The sequence below is a fragment of the Bos grunniens genome, chromosome 18 (assembly GCF_055505025.1).
Source record: "Bos grunniens cultivar Pamir isolate PY7600 chromosome 18, Bosgru_T2T1.0, whole genome shotgun sequence".
Classification (NCBI taxonomy): Eukaryota; Metazoa; Chordata; class Mammalia; order Artiodactyla; family Bovidae; genus Bos; species Bos grunniens.
The window spans coordinates 26476495-26492767 of record NC_141182.1 but is presented as its reverse complement, the minus strand read 5'-3'; the positions used below and the strand labels follow the sequence as shown (position 1 = coordinate 26492767).

General features: G+C 39.4%; 1 protein-coding gene across 10 annotated transcripts in view; it reads left to right on the top strand.

The window, feature by feature from the left end:
* The window catches only part of CNOT1 (CCR4-NOT transcription complex subunit 1), an 82832-nt gene that overhangs the window by 17756 nt on the left and 48803 nt on the right, over positions 1-16273 (top strand). For all 10 annotated transcript variants that reach the window (XR_015145538.1, XR_015145537.1, XM_086350938.1 and 7 more), the window contains exons 2-7: positions 7476-7751; positions 13984-14091; positions 14674-14772; positions 15118-15186; positions 15274-15328; positions 15787-15990. Coding sequence is in view for 8 of the 10 variants with exons in the window: in XM_086350938.1 (XP_086207064.1) it covers positions 7650-7751; positions 13984-14091; positions 14674-14772; positions 15118-15186; positions 15274-15328; positions 15787-15990 (637 nt within the window). In the remaining 2 variants the exon portion in view is untranslated. The remainder of the gene's footprint in view (positions 1-7475; positions 7752-13983; positions 14092-14673; positions 14773-15117; positions 15187-15273; positions 15329-15786; positions 15991-16273) is intronic.

Genomic DNA, 16273 nt, shown 5'->3' with positions numbered 1-16273 from the left:
AATAGCAAGAAGAGATAAGAAAGCCTTCCTCAGTGATCAATGCAAAGAAATAGAGGAAAACGACAGAATGGGAAAGACTAGGGATCTCTTCAAGAAAATCAGAGATACCAAGGGAACATTTCATGCAAAGATGGGCTCGATAAAGGGCAGAAATGGTATGGACCTAACACAAGCAGAAGATATTAAGAAGAGGTGGCAAGAATACACACAAGAACTGTACAAAAAAGAGCTTCATGACTCAGATAATCACCATGGTGTGATTACTCACCTAGAGCCAAACATCCTGGAATCTGAAGTCAAGTGGACCTTAGAAAGCATCACTACGAACAAAGCTAGTAGAGGTGATGGAATTCCAGTTGAGCTATTTCAAATCCTGAAAGATGATGCTGTGAAAGTGCTGCACTCAATATGCCAGCAAATTGGGAAAACTCAGCAGTGGCCACAGGACTGGAAAAGGTCAGTTTTCATCCCAGTCCCAAAGAAAGGCAATGTCAAAATGCTCAAACTATCGCACAATTGCACTCATCTCACATGCTAGCAAAGTAATGCTCAAAATTCTCCAAGCCAGGCTTCAGCAATATGTGAACTGCGAACTTCCAGATGTTCAAGCTGGTTTTAGAAAAGGCAGAGGAACCAGAGATCAAATTGCCAACATCTGCTGGATCATGGAAAAAGCAGGAGAGTTCCAGAAAAACATCTATTTCTGCTTTATTGACTATGCCAAAGCCTTTGACTGTGTGAATCACAATAAACTGGAAAATTCTGAAAGAGATGGGAATACCAGACCACCTGACCTGCCTCTTGAGAAACCTATATGCAGGTGAGGAAGCAACAGTTAGAACTGGACATGGAACAGCAGACTGGGTCCAAATAGGAAAAGGAGTACCTCAAGGCTGTATGCTGTCACCCTGCTTGTTTAACTTCTATGCAGAGTACATCATGAGAAACACTGGGCTGGAAGAAGCACAAGCTGGAATCAAGATTGCCGGGAGAAATATCAATAACCTCAGATATGCAGATGACACCACCCTTATGGCAGAAAGTGAAGAGGAACTAAAAAGCCTCTTGATGAAAGTGAAAGAGGAGAGTGAAAAAGTTGGCTTAAAGCTCAACATTCAGAAAATGAAGATCATGGCATCTGGTCCCATCACTTCATGGGAAATAGATGGGGAAACAGTGGAAACAGTGTCACACTTTATTTTGCGGGGGAGGAAGGGGGCTCCAAAATCACTGCAGATGGTGATTGCAGCCATGAAATTAAAAGATGCTTACTCCTTGGAAGGAAAGTTATGACCAACCTAGATAGCATATTGAAAAGCAGAGACATTACTTTGCCAACAAAGGTCCGTTTAGTCAAGGCTATGGTTTTTCCTGTGGTCATGTATGGATGTGAGAGTTGGACTGTGAAGAAAGCTGAGCGCTGAAGAATTGATGCTTTTGAACTGTGGTGTTGGAGAAGACTCTTGAGAGTCCCTTGGACTGTAAGGAGATCCAACCAGTCCATTCTAAAGGAGATCAGTCCTGGATGTTCTTCGGAAGGAATGATGCTAAAGCTGAAACTCCAGTACTTTGGCCACCTCATGTGAAGAGTTGACTCATTGGAAAAGACCCTGATGCTGGGAGGGATTGGGGGCAGGAGGAGAAGGGGACGACAGAGGATGAGATGGATGGATGGCATCACTGACTCGATGGACGTAAGTTTGAGTGAACTCCGGGAGTTGGTGATGGACAGGCAGGCCTTGCAACAATTCATGGGGTCACAAAGAGTTGGGACACAACTGAGCGACTGAACTGAGCTGAACTGAATATATACATATATTGTTTCTAATATCTTTAATATTAGGAAAAGTACCAAGAATACACTTAAACAGTCTTTGTCTTCCAAAGTTGCCGTTTTAATATTTACATAGCCATATCCTTGGTAGATTTCTTTTGTCCTTGGTAGATTTTTTAAAAATTACTTTGCTGTTTATTTGGCTGTACCCTGTCTTAGTTGGCAACATGTGGGATCTACAGTCTTTGTTGCAGCATGTGAATCTTCTAGTTGTGGCATTTGGGATCTTTTTTAGTTGCAACATTCAATCTCTTACTTGAGGCCTGCAAACTGTTAATTGCGGCATATGAGATCTAGTTCCCTGACCAAGGATTGAACTTGGGCCCCCTGCATTGGGAGTTTGGAGTCTTAGCCACTGCACCACTGGAGAAGTCCCTGAAGTTAGTAATTATTTAGCAATTTGAATCCCTGATATATATGGAGACCAAAACTAGGCACTGCGTATGCACATGAAATGCTCCTGGGCCACAGATCCGTTACAGTTGAGGAGTATCTTAGAATCTCAGATTTAGTGATCTTGAAATAATTTAACATCTAAACATTTTGATGGAAAGCTTTTGAAAGACACTTTATTGTTTTGCACTTATCTATTTCAATAAAGATGGCCTATAAAGACATTGTGACCCAATTTATATACACATTATGATGCTAAAGGTTAATTGGAAGGGTCTTAACAACTTGATAGGGCAGCTACTGAGGCAGTTAAATTAAAAATTATCTATCATTTACTCTCATGTGATTGTACTTCTGACTAGGAAAATTTCAGTGGATTGTCATACCTTTTGGTAGAGTCGGAATATAAGTGCAAAATCCTAAGCTTCAGTTTATAGTTTTTCAGATACGCAGTGAACTCCTTGTATGGGCCATGTAGTGCTTGTAATAAATTGATGAACAGTAGACAATTATGATCACTGCTTTCGTGGAACTTTTATATGAAGAGATAGGCAAATATGTTACCCATGTTTGGTGATATAATGTGGAAAGGAAAAAGACTGGTTGGGGGGGGTGCAGTTTGCAATTTAGACAGGGTAATACTCACTGAGAAGGTGACATTTGTGTAGACTTGAAGTAGTTAGCCATATTGGCATCTGGAAGAAGATGGTTCCAGGCAGAGGAATCTAAGGTAGGAGTATGCTGGAGAAGCAGCCAGGAGGCCACTGTAGCTAAAGGGAACTGAGCAGAGGGGAGTGAAGAAGAAGGCTAGAACAGCACCAGTGGCTAGGTTCCCTCAAGCTGTGTTTATTCATAGGCCATTGTAAGGGCTCAGGCTTCCATTCTGAGTCATTGGAGGGTTTTGAGCACAGGATGACCTGAGTGTTTTATATTTGGAAAGTCTTTTTGTCTTGTTGAGAATAGACTGGTGTGGAGCAAGGGTGCAAACAGGGAGACTAGTTTGGAGGTTAACATAGTAATCCCAGAGAGAGATGATGATTCTTGGTTATAGCTGTGGTGAGAAATGAATAGATTCTGTAGAGCCAAAAGAATTTTTTGACTGATTACGGTGAATGGGAAATCTAAGAATTTGGCCTGAGTAACTTAAAGATGGAGTTGGTATCAACTGAGATGGGGAAAACAGGTACAGGGATCGAGCCCATGTCCCTTGCACTGGAAGCACGGAGTCTTAACCACTGGACTGCCAGGGAAATCCCAGGGGCTCATTTTTGAACACGTTGTAGTTGAGTTGTCATTAGGAAATTAAATAATACAGTTTTAGATATATGAGAGAAATTTGGGTTGGAGATAGAATTTATAGAAGTTATTGCTATATGTAGTTTCTAACACTTGTAAGACTGAAGTATATCAAGAAAGTGAATGTAGAGAAGTCCACAGATTGCAGTACTGTGAGGTCAGAAGAGGAAGGGCTGGTAAAGGAGACTAAGTAAGAGACCAGTGACATGGCATTTTAGAAACAGATTAACAGAAGTGGATCTTGGAGAGACAGATCAGTTTGTCTAAGGCTTCTAGATGGCTAAGGTGATCACATGTCCTAGTTTATACCTGTTGTCTTGGTGTAAATTGTTAATGGTACCCCTTTATTTTCAGAAGCATCCTAGTTTGGTTAATAAATTATGTTGTCACCCTACTAATAGATCTCATAAAGTGAGGGCTTAATTGGGCATTAGTTTAATGCATTAACTTGCTTATGTAATGAAGATTGACTTGTTGAAAAGTGTGTTAGACTAGTATTTTTATCCTTTGCAGTTCTTTTTTTTTTTTTTGCCACGCCTTGCAGCTTCGGGATCTTAGTTCCAAGGATTGAACCCTGGCCTCCGGCAGTGAAAGCACCAAGTCCTAACCCTTGGACTGCCAGGGAACTCCCTCCTTCGTAGTCTTTAGATGTTAATGCGAAAAAGTTGTAACCCTTGTTATGGAGTTCATGTCGGTAGAGAAGATATAGTTTGAAGTGCCAAAGCAAGCAGGAATTCATTTTATTGGAAGGTCAGTGAACACTTACTTTGCTGGATTTGTGCTGTACCACAGGTAAACCTGCTTTCCAAGTGGCACTAGGGGTAAAGAATCCGCCTGCCAAAATAGGAGACACAGAGAGAGACGATGGTTTGATCCCTGGATTGGGAAGATCCTCTGGAGTAGGAAATGGCAACCTGCTCCAACTGTCTTGCCTGGGAAATCCCAAGGAGCTGGGTGGGCTTCTGTCCATGGGGTCACAAAAAGAGTTGGACATGACTTAGCAACTAAACAACAATATATTGTAAAGTAACTACTGTTCATATGAATAATATACTTTGAATAATACAAATTTGGGGGGTTTTTTGGCTCCACTGGGTTTGCATTGCAGCTTAAGGGCTTCTTCTCTTGATGCGGAGCACAGGCTCCAGAGCGTGAGGTCTTGGTAGTTGCGGCGTGCAGGCTCTCTAGTTGTGGCTTGAGGGCTTAGTTGCCCCGTGGCGTGTGGGATCTTAGTTCTCTGACCAGGGATTGAACGTGTGTCCCCTGCATTGGGAGGCAGATTATTCTTAACCACTACACCACCAGGAAAGACCTTGAATAATACAGTTTTAACTGAACACAACTTATAAAAATTAAAAATACTTTGACTTATACTTGCCACTAAAAACAAGCATTTTATTTTACTGTTGTTATTATTTGGCTGTACTACGCAGCTTGCAAGACCTTTAGTTCCCTGACCAGGGATTGGTACTGGGACCACGGCAGTGAAAGTGATAGGTCCTAACCACTGAATTGCCAGAGAAATCCCCCAAAATGAGCATTTTAGATTTTTAATAAAGAGGTCTTCTTTTGACCCCTTTTATTCACACAGTTCTGGTGTTAATGTTATCTGAAGGCATCTTAGCCAAGGATTTCTGACTTTGAGTTTTTATTTTGAACTTGGGAGGGTATTGAGTGGTTTCTTGGACTTTTTTTTTCCTGGAAATGACTTGTATATAAGCTGCTTGGTTTAGCTTGGATGTGAAGATTCTTGAAACAACCAGTGGTATATATGTGTAGCTCTGTTCATTTTTCCTCTAGTTTCTTTGGCTGATATTTTACCAAAAATCTCAAGTAATCTACTTATTCTAAACTTATCTACCCTTCTGATGGGTTTCCCCCCCTTTTCTTTAAACTTTTCTTTGAAAAAGAAAGGTGGAAAATAAAATATATACTTGTGGGAAAACAATGTTAGAAACTAAAGAAGATACAAAGGGCAGTCTTCCACACTTTACCTTCTTACGCAGAGGTAGCTATTAAATACTTACTCAACAAAAATTCCTATGTCCTCACCCCCACCTGCAGGATCTTAGTTCCCTGATCTAAGTTCCCTTAGTTCCCTGGGATGAAACCTGGGCCTAGGCAGTGAGAGTCCTAACCACTGGCCTGCCAGGGAATTCCCATCTGTGTCCCTTTTTTTGTCTTAATAAGTGTCTTTCCTGCACAGTTTTGCTTCATTTCTGTTTAACAGCTGCCTTGTTTCAATATACCATAATTTATTTCTTGTATTTCTTCATATTTAAGCAGTTACTTTTTGCTCTACTTTCTATTTGCTATGATACACAGTATTTCACTGAAAATCTGTTTCCCTTGAGTTCTTGAGGTAATATACATCAAAAGATACAGTCTTAATGGTGGAATTATAGTTTCTGAAGTAATGCAAAAATCACTTTCTACAATAATTGCCAATTTGAGTTTCAGAAAAGGTTGTACCAGTTAATAATGTTAACAATTTTGGTGAAATATGCCATCATCATACTATGAAGGAAACAACTTGCTCTAAGAATTTATAGCAAGCATGTTAGTTACATATAATGGATAGATATTATCAGTTTATCTTCGACTTCTTATATGGTATTACTTTCAGAGAAGGCAATGGCACCCCACTCCACTACTCTTGCCTGGAGAATCCCATGGACTGAGGAGCCTGGTGGTCTGCAGTCCATAGGGTCACTAAGAGTCGGACAGGACTGAGGGACTTCACTTTCACTTTTCACTTTCACGCATTGGAGAAGGAAATGGCAACCCACTCCAGTGTTCTTGCCGGGAGAATCCCAGGGACGGGGGAGCCTGGTGGGCTTCCGTCTATGGGGTCGCACAGAGTTGGACACGACTGAAGCGACTTAGCAGTAGCAGCAGCATGGTATTACTTTAGAATAGACAAAAATGCCTTGCCACATCCCCAAGATTCTCTTACTGTTTTTTTTTCTCCCCAGGAAGATGTAGAGAAGAATAACATAGGTAGAAACAAAACAGAACAAAGCAGGGTAGTCTTTCTACATTGTTAAGAAGTTATTAAAGGTTTAAATGCCCTTACCAAGGGGGTTTTTAATCTTCATGAATTTCCTTTACCTTATGTAGTAAGTTCTGATGGTAATGAAGTTATGAGCAGATTTCTGATTATGAAGCTGTGTATAAGCTCAGCTCCTTGCATTCAAAGATTCTTGTGTCAGCAGTGGTACTTGGTGAATTCTTAAAAACTTGGCGGGGGGGCGGTGTATGTGTTGTGATACAGAATAGTCCTGTATGTGTTGTAATATAGAATAGTTCCTGACTCAGCAGGTGGTTGGAATTAATAAAATGATAAGCATCCTGTCATTTTAGCTATATTGCTGCTTTTTCCTTTCTAAATTCTGTTACTGAGAAGTTTGAACAGTACAGGAAGGAATTTGGGTTCTGGGGTCCTTAATTTTAAGTCAGCTGTTCAAATACTGAAACATATATCCTAAAATACAGCTTTAAAACCAAACTACTGTCTGATTCTGAAGCAATACATAAGTAGTAAGGTGAATAAATGGAATCTTTTAAATAAGTTGTAGACAGTGTGGGAAGAGGGATTGAGAATGTCAGATGAATGTTTCTTTCCACAAGCCCTAATTTTAGGGTAATACTTCCTTGTGGCTTCTAAAGGATGTAGTGTAAATTATCATTGAAATTGTTACAGGAGAAGCCTCATGTTATAGGACATCTTGCGAAAAATACAGTCTTTTATGAAGCGGATGGATGTATTTTCTTTTTATACTGCCCCTACCTAATTTTTCAAACTTGGCATTTTTTTATCAGTAATGGTTGAGACGACATAATTTTTTAAAAGGTCCTTGGTTGTATTTCAGGTCTTAAGATGGAGAGTTATTTAACCTCTTTTAATCCTAATAAAAAATTAGCTAATTAAAATTTTTTTTATTCTAAACAGGTGCCATGTTTCAGAACAGAGTAAGACTCCTGGTAAAAAAGAACTGAAGACACTGTACGGACACCAGATACAGGCTGATTACAAAGAAAGCATTAACCTGCCTCTGAGGTGACTAAAGGGGAATAATGGTGATTTTGCGCCGGGCTCGGCCGCCTGCTTCCGCCCCAACCAGCAATGAATCTTGACTCGCTCTCGCTGGCCTTGTCTCAAATCAGCTACCTGGTGGACAATTTAACCAAGAAAAACTACCGAGCCAGCCAGCAGGAAATACAGCATGTAAGTAAACTAGTGAGAAAACAAGCATCATTAAAGGAATGAGTATACAGTGAAGAAAATTGGAAATTTATGTGGGTATGCTGCATGAAAAATGCCTCTTATTTCTAGTGATTTCAGCTTAATATATAGACGAGATCTTACTTCATTGCTTTTTTCTAAATTTTAGGATTCACAGATTTTGATTTTTCTATAAAATTTAGGAAATCTGATCTGTTTCATTTTAGTCTGTCCCGTTTTCTTTTCTGTCTTAAAGTGAGATATACTTCACAAACTATAAAACTGATCCTTTTAAAATGTAAAATTGGCTAGTTTTTAGTATATTAATAAAGTTGTTTGGCTGTCGCCATCTAACTTGAGAATGTTCGCATCACCTGAAGAGGAAACACCTGAATCCATTAGCAGTTGCTTTCCATTTCTCCCTCCCTCCAGCCACTGGCAACCACTAACCTACTTTGTGCCTCCATGGGTTTGTCTTTCTAAACATTTCATATAAATGGAATCATACCATATGAGGCATTTTGTTTCTGCCTTCTTTCACTAGCGTAAGTTTTCAAGGTTAATTCATGTCGAAGCATGCATCTGGATATTTAGGTTTGGTTCCACTTTTTGGCTGTTGTAGATATTGTGGCTATCAACATTCATTTACAAGTTTTGGGTGGATGTTTATTTTAAATTTTGAGAGTATATACCGAAGAATGGAATTGCTTGGTTATATGGTAATTCAGGAGAACTGTGGTGGAAACTCAGTAAAAATCTTGGCCAGCTCCACAGGGAGAACTGGAGTGGATATCACAGTGGTCCTCTGGGGGGCCCAGATGGCTTGGCCTTTATATCCATCTTGTTGTTTGAGGGCTGCCTCAGAAAGACATGTGTTCTTGAGTAATACAATTGCAGCTTAGACGAACACGGAAGGAGCCAATTGCAGGGGCACCTACAACTTCACCTTGAAGTGGGAAATATGGTGGCACTGCCTGGATTTCCCCCAGCAAGGCTCTATGTGGTCAACTTAATAGTATATTATAATTGGTTTGATCGTCTTCTCTACTCCAAAGACCTCAAGGTGTGGGACTGTCCTTTAGTCTCTGTCTCCTATACCTAACCTTTAGTGTTCAAGTGCATTTGAATTGAAATGAAAGAAGGAATAAATTATTTAGTAATTAATTTTGAACGTCGATGTTAGAATGTTTGGTTTTAGCCTTGGGCTGAGGTTTTCAGTGTGTACAGATTTTCTTTATACAAGTATGGCCTCACTGGTACCTTTGCAGATAGCCCCCTCTCTTAACTTTGAGAATGGTAAGAAATTTAGAACTGGGATGGGAATAGGGTTCTAGTTCTTGACTCTGGATTTCCTTTGGTGATAGGTAAAGGCTTACTGCAGTTCTAAGCTGCCTAGTATTTATTTTTATAAATATTTAGGGGCTTCCCTCGTGGCTCACTGAATGATGCTAAAGCTGAAACTCCAGTACTTTGGCCACCTCATGCGAAGAGTTGACTCATTGGAAAAGACCCTGATGCTGGGAGGGATTGGGGGCAGGAGGAGAAGGGGACGACAGGGGATGAGATGGCTGGATGGCATCACTGACTCGATGGACGTGAGTCTGAGTGAACTCCAGGAGTTGGTGATGGACAGGGAGGCCTGGTGTGCTGTGATTCATGGGGTCACAAAGAGTTGGACACAACTGAGCGACTGAACCGACCTGAACTGAACTCGTGGCTCAGACAGTAAAGAATCTGCCTGCAGTGCAGGAGACCCTTGTTCAGTCCCTGGGTTGGGAAGATCCCCTGGAGAAGGGATCTTCTCCAGTATTCTTGCCTGGAGAATTCCATGAACTGAGGAGCCTGGTGGGCTATAGTCCATGGAGTCACAAAGAGTTGGACACAACTGAGTGACTAACACTTTTCACTTGTTGTGGCTTAAATAGGTTGACTGGAATTGTGTTCCTTTTGTTCTTTCTTCTGCTGACAAGTAGGAAGAAGGAATATTTATCAGATTTTCTTTAGATGTATGAAATCCCTAAATGTGAATGAGCTGGCTAGTATTACTATGCTATAGGTGAAAAAGCAACTTGAGAATTTAATTTGCCCCCTTAGTCAGGGTTTTATGATGTTCTTTAGAGAGTAACTCCTATAGTTGTTATTTTCTTTGAAAATATTTGTTGTCATTATTAAAGAAAACATGAGGACTTTCCTGGTGGTCCATTGGCTAAGACTCCACACTCCCAACTCAGGGGGCCCTGGTTTGATTCCTGGTCAGGGAACTAGCTCCCACATGCTACAATTAAAGATCAAAGATCCCCCAAGCTGCTGCTAAGACCCGGTGCTGCCAAATAAACAAACAAATTAGTAAATATTTAAAAAGGTACTATGTAAGTAAAATATAGAAAAATAAAATCAAGCCTGGTTTTCCTACTCAGCTTTTTAATACTTGAGTAATTTTTGGTTTGCATTAAAAGTATTTTTATTATAAAAACATTTTATACTGTTCTTTAAATGATAGTCTCAATAAATTTAAAAATTTTATTAAAATTTCAATTATTTCATCCATAAAATGTAATAATAAAATTGCAGTTTAAGATTTTATTAAAGATGATCTCAGTCACACATGAGTAGGTATAATAGAACCCCCATGAATCTGTCATCTGGTTTCATTTGAAACCAGACTGGTTTCGTAACCAGTCTTGTTTCATCTAACCCATTCTCTTCAGTTGTTTTAAAGCAGATCCCAGGCATAATTTCATTTATGTCTTACCATAAACCTAATCTCAATACCATTATCACATCTTTTTTTAAAATGCTCAGTAACTTTTTTTTTTTTAATGTTATTAGAGTATAGTTGATTTACAGTGTTGGTTAGTTTCTGGTGTACAGCAGAGTGATTCAGTTATGTGTATGTATATTATTTTTTGTATTCTTTTTCATTATTTTATATATTATTTCATTATTCAGGATACTGAATATAATTCTTTTTGTTGTAGAATAGGATGTTTATCCAGTAGGATGTGTTTATCCATTCTGTACAGTAGTTTGCACCTGCTACTCTCAAATTCCCAATCCTCCTCCAAACCCTTCCCCCTGGCAGAATAGTTCTTAAGCATCAAATATCCAGTTAACATTAGCATTTTTTCAGTTTGCCTCATTTAAAAAAAGGTAAAAACTGTTGACTTGAGTCAGGACTTCTGCCCCATAGTTTGTTGCATTTTTATTAAATCTCTTAAAATCTGTGTTTTATCCTTCTTCCCTCCCCAACCCCCCCACCCTTGCAGTTATTTTGTTAAAGAAATCAGATTGTCCGGTAGTTATCCACTGTCTGAATATTGCTGATTACATTCCCAGGGTGGTATTTTACATGTTCTTTACTTTGCTATAAATTGATAATTAAATTTGGGAGCTTAATCAGATTAAGGTTTTTTTCTCCCTTAGGACAGTTTTATGGGTGGCAGTGTATACTTTATTTAATTAGGAGTTCATAATGTCTAGTCTCTATTTTTGTGATTTTTGTCAGGCTTTGTTCATTGACTGGATTCATTGATTGTTAAGGATTGCAAAGTGGTAACATTCTAATTGTTAGCATTTTTTATTAGTTGAAATAGTTCTGTAAATGGAAACTTGCCCTTACCACCTGTAATTGTCTGGTTGCCTGAAGTATGATTTATATAGAGGAAGGGCTTGATTCTGTTTGCCAGTTTTCAAAATGACTTGTTTCCTAGCCTCCAAATAAGACCAATGAATGGTTTTTTAATATTAGAAATCTGCGTATTTTTTTAACATATTTGATGTGTTTGAAGCCATTGAAAGTATTCTTGATATTCATCCATTATCCTCTTTGGCCACTGAAAGCTTATTCTTATCAGCTTCCAAGTCCTTTGACCCTATTTTAAATTTAAAAAAAAAAAAAAAATTGCCTCCTTCCTTCCTTGAGCCTTTGTTGCTGTGTGGAATTTCTCTAGTGGTGGTGTCCTGGCTTCCCACTGTGGTGTCTTCTCTTGTTGCAGAGCACAAGCTCTAGGTGCACAGGCTTCAGTAGTTGTGGCACATGGTATCAGTTGGTCCGTGACATGTGGGATCTTCTTGGACCAGGTATTGAGCTTATGTCCCCTGCATTGGTAGGCAGATTCTTAAACCACTGGATGACCAAAGAAGTCACTGAAGTTTTTTGTTTTTTTTTTAATATGAGAGGCTAGAATAGGGAAAAAGTAGTCTTAGTTCCACCATCTTTTACTTAGGAGTTTGACAATTATGTCTTTTGTGTTAAAAGTAATCTTTTATGTCTCCCGCAAAAATTTTTCATGTTCTTTTTAATATGTTAAACTGTTTGAATAGGTGCACTGTTTTTTATAAAGTAATCCAAAGCATTCATACAGATAATATACTAAAAACCCAGAACGAATCTTTTGGCTCATGGAGTCTGTTAATGTGCTATTTAATAGACAGATGATTACTCTACATATACATTGTGCTAAGCTCTTTTCAATCACCTCAGATATGCAGATGACACGCCCTTATGGCAGAAAGTGAAGAGGAACTCAAAAGCCTCTTGATGAAAGTGAAAGAGGAGAGTGAAAAAGTTGGGTTAAAGCTCAACATTCAGAAAACGAAGACCATGGCATCCGGTCCCATCACTTCATGGGAAATAGATGGGGAAACAGTGGAAACAGTGTCCACTGCAGATGGTGATTGCAGCCATGAAATTAAAAGACGCTTACTCCTTGGCTTCCCTGGTGGCTCAGATGGTAAAGCGTCTGCCTGCAATGTGGGAGACCCAGGTTCGATCGCTGGGTTGGGAGGATCCCCTGGAGAAGGAAATGGCAACCCACTCCAGTACTCTTGCCTGGAGAATCCCATGGACAGAAGAGCCTGGTAGGTTATGGTCCATGGGGTCGCAAAGAGTTAGACATGACTTCACTTTCACTTTTCACTACTCCTTGGAAGGAAAGTTATGACCAACCTAGATAGCATACTGAAAAGCAGAGACATTACTTTGCCAACAAAGGTCTGTCTAGTCAAGGCTATGGTTTTTCCAGTAGTCGTGTATGGATGTGAGAGTTGGACTGTGAAGAAAGCTGAGTGCCAAAGAATTGATGCTTTTGAACTGTGGTGTTGGAGAAGACTCTTGAGAGTCCCTTGGACTGCAAGGAGATCCAACCAGTCCATTCTAAAGGAGATTAGTCCTGGGTGTTCTTTGGAAGGAATGATGCTAAAGCTGAAACTCCAGTACTTTGGCCACCTCATGCGAAGAGTTGACTCATTGGAAAAGACTCTGATGCTGGGAGGGATTAGGGGGAGGAGGAGAAGGGGACAACAGAGGATGAAATGGCTGGATGGCATCACCGACTCGATGGACGTGAGTCTGAGTGAACTCTGGGAGTTTGTGATGGACAGGGAGGCCTGGTGTGCTATGATTCATTGGGTCGCAAAGAGTCGGACACAACTGAGCGACTGAACTGAACTGAAGCTCTTTTCTTGACTAGATATGACATGAACACAGATATATAAATTCCCAGTTCTCACTTATAGTCTAGTGAGATGTAGAAAATAGAAAATTATCTGGTGATGGTAAGTACCATGGAGAGAAGTAAAGCAGGGTGAGGGGTGATGATGGCAGGTCATATTGCTGTTTTAGGGAGGGTAATTAGGAAACCTCTCACTGATGAAGTGACTTTAGAGCAGAAACCTAAAGGAGGTGAGAAGACAAACCAATTTGTAGATATCTGGAGTTTTTTAGTTATAGGGAATAGCATTGGTAAATTTGAGCAACAGCCAGAAGCTCAGGGCCAGTACTAATAATTAGATCAGTTCCTTTAGGGCTTTTCCATGTGGGCTATTATTATAAAAATTGCAGTTGTGTTAGATTTTAGGTTATACTCTTTAGGGTAAAAACAACAATGGACAGAAAAAATGAGGCTCCCACGAGTGCAGTTTGTTATAAACTTGTTGCCTTACAACTTCAGTGTGTTATTTGTGCTGTTTGATGCTTTTGATATAGAGGGGAATCAGAGAACACAATTAGGTGGGGCTAATTCCTGGTAGTTTTTGTTTTTCTTTCCTTCTTGCTAGTGCCTGTAGGGAGCATTTTAAAAATATTTAATCACAAAATATTGGCACCTCCATCTCAATTCCTAGAACTCTTATTCCAGAATGAACAGTTATGTAATTTGGGATGTTGTCCTAGAGGTGAATTTAAAAAAAAAATCACTCAGTTTTGACTACAAACTCATATTTTTGGTCTTTTTAGATTGTGAATCGGCACGGTCCTGAGGCAGACAGGCATTTATTACGCTGCCTATTTTCGCATGTGGATTTCAGTGGCGATGGTAAAAGTAGTGGCAAAGATTTTCATCAGGTATTTGGGGCTTACACAGTATATATTCACTTAGATCTGATTGTTCCCTGAGTTGCATTTTGGGCCTAGTTGCATAGCAGATCTCACATACAAATAGGATCCAGAAATAATCTTAGCTGAATGGCTTAAAGATAGAGGGACTTCTCCTTTTCTTGTCCTTCTCTTGTCTTGCCTGGCTGCAGACCATTATAGCTACACAATTCAGGCTTAGAGAACTGGGAATGAGACCTGCCTGAAGGAAGCGGGACTGTAGGGCAGTCCTGCTTGACAAGTAAGTCAGGCAGAAAGATCTCTTGTCCTAGATTGAGTTCTATGGCTTGATTCTCAATTTGGGAGCAGTTTGTCATGATATTACATGATATTATGGTGACCTTGTCAATGGACTCTGTCCTACAGAGGTTTTGGTAACACTTCTTGTTAATAGACTTTGGTAGTTTCAGTGGGATTTTTAAAGAGCTGATTTTGATAATGTAGGAACAGTATACAGTATCAGGTTACCCTTTAATGTTCTGAGCAACGCTGTTTCTGTTTATGCAAGATAATGACTGAGTGCTAATGAAATTTTATTTTTTATTTTTAAAGACTCAGTTTCTGATTCAGGAGTGTGCGTCACTGATTACGAAGCCAAATTTTATCTCGACGCTGTCCTATGCCATTGATAATCCATTGCACTATCAGAAGGTTGGTATTCCTTTTAGTAGCCCTAAGATGTGATATCTTATTAGATGTTGTAAAAAAGCCTTAATCCTTGATCTCATATCATATTTTAATTAAAAAACTTCAAATACTTACTTTGGAGGGTTTTATAGCTTTCTAAAAAAGTCAAGGTAGTTTGATAATAATTAGAATCTTAATAAAACCAGGTCATATCAAGGCTTAAGCTTGTCAGAACACAGTTCCACAACTGTTGCTAGCCTCAGTACAGATTTGTCACTCCTGTGCAGCACCATAATTGGGTGAACAGATGCTTTTATAGATCTGAAAATTGTATGTTCCTATTTTAAAATAAAGTTTGGTTTGTTTCAGAGTTTAAAGCCTGCACCCCACTTATTTGCCCAGCTGAGTAAAGTTCTCAAGTTAAGCAAAGTACAAGAGGTAAGTGATTTAAGAAAAGAGATAGACAGAATTAGAAATAAAGCAACTATTTGTACTCTTTGGTCAATCTGACCCTTCTTCTTTCAGGTAATTTTTGGCCTTGCCCTCTTGAATTCTTCCAGCACAGATCTCAGAGGTTTTGGTAAGTTCTTCTTTCCTGTAGTGAGGTTAGAGTCTTTAAAATCTGTGGATTTCTGAATCTTGAACTTAGTTTAGAGAGTATGATTATTTTTGTTTGATCTCCTTTATGTGTGTGTGTATATAGTAAAAACACATTAAAATCTGCCTTCATAACCATTTTCAAATGTATAATTCATTAGTGTTAACTGTTCACATTGTTATGTAATGGATGTCTGAAACTTCTTTGTTCTAAAAAACTGAAGCTCTGTACCTGTCCAAAAATTCTCTACCCCCTCACCAAGCCCTTGGCAATTGGTCTTTTATTTTATGTCTGCCAGCTAGAGCTGTGAAAATACAGAGGGTGAAGGGTGAGTTGGTGAATGAGAACGATGGTCATCTATCTACATTTTGATGGTATGTGACTTCTGACCTGTTGTGGTACAAAAATAACTTGTTTTGTTTGTTTGTTTACCCTTCTAGCTGCCCAGTTTATCAAACAGAAGCTTCCAGATCTTCTGCGTTCTTACATTGACGCAGACGTCAGTGGAAATCAGGAAGGTGGCTTCCAAGATATAGCAATAGAGGTCCTACACCTCCTCCTGTCCCATCTCCTCTTTGGGCAGAAGGGAGCCTTTGGAGTTGGACAGGAACAGATAGACGCTTTTCTTAAGACGCTGCGCAGAGGTAAAAAGACTGTCTGTAGCCTATAAAAGATGAGACAAAAGATGGTTTTTTTGGATGAATATACATGGCAAAGGGATTTCAGAATACAAATGAAGACAGCGATTTACCTTTCTGTTAAGTTGATAATCTTTGAGAAGGAAAAGAGTATTTTAGTGACAAAGCCTCGTTATAGAAACAGTATAATGCGAAGAGCACTTCACTGACAATCTTGTTATCTAAGTGCCATCTCAGTTTGGACTTGGTGTATTTCCATGTGGTCAGATTTTTCCCTTTTATGGGATAC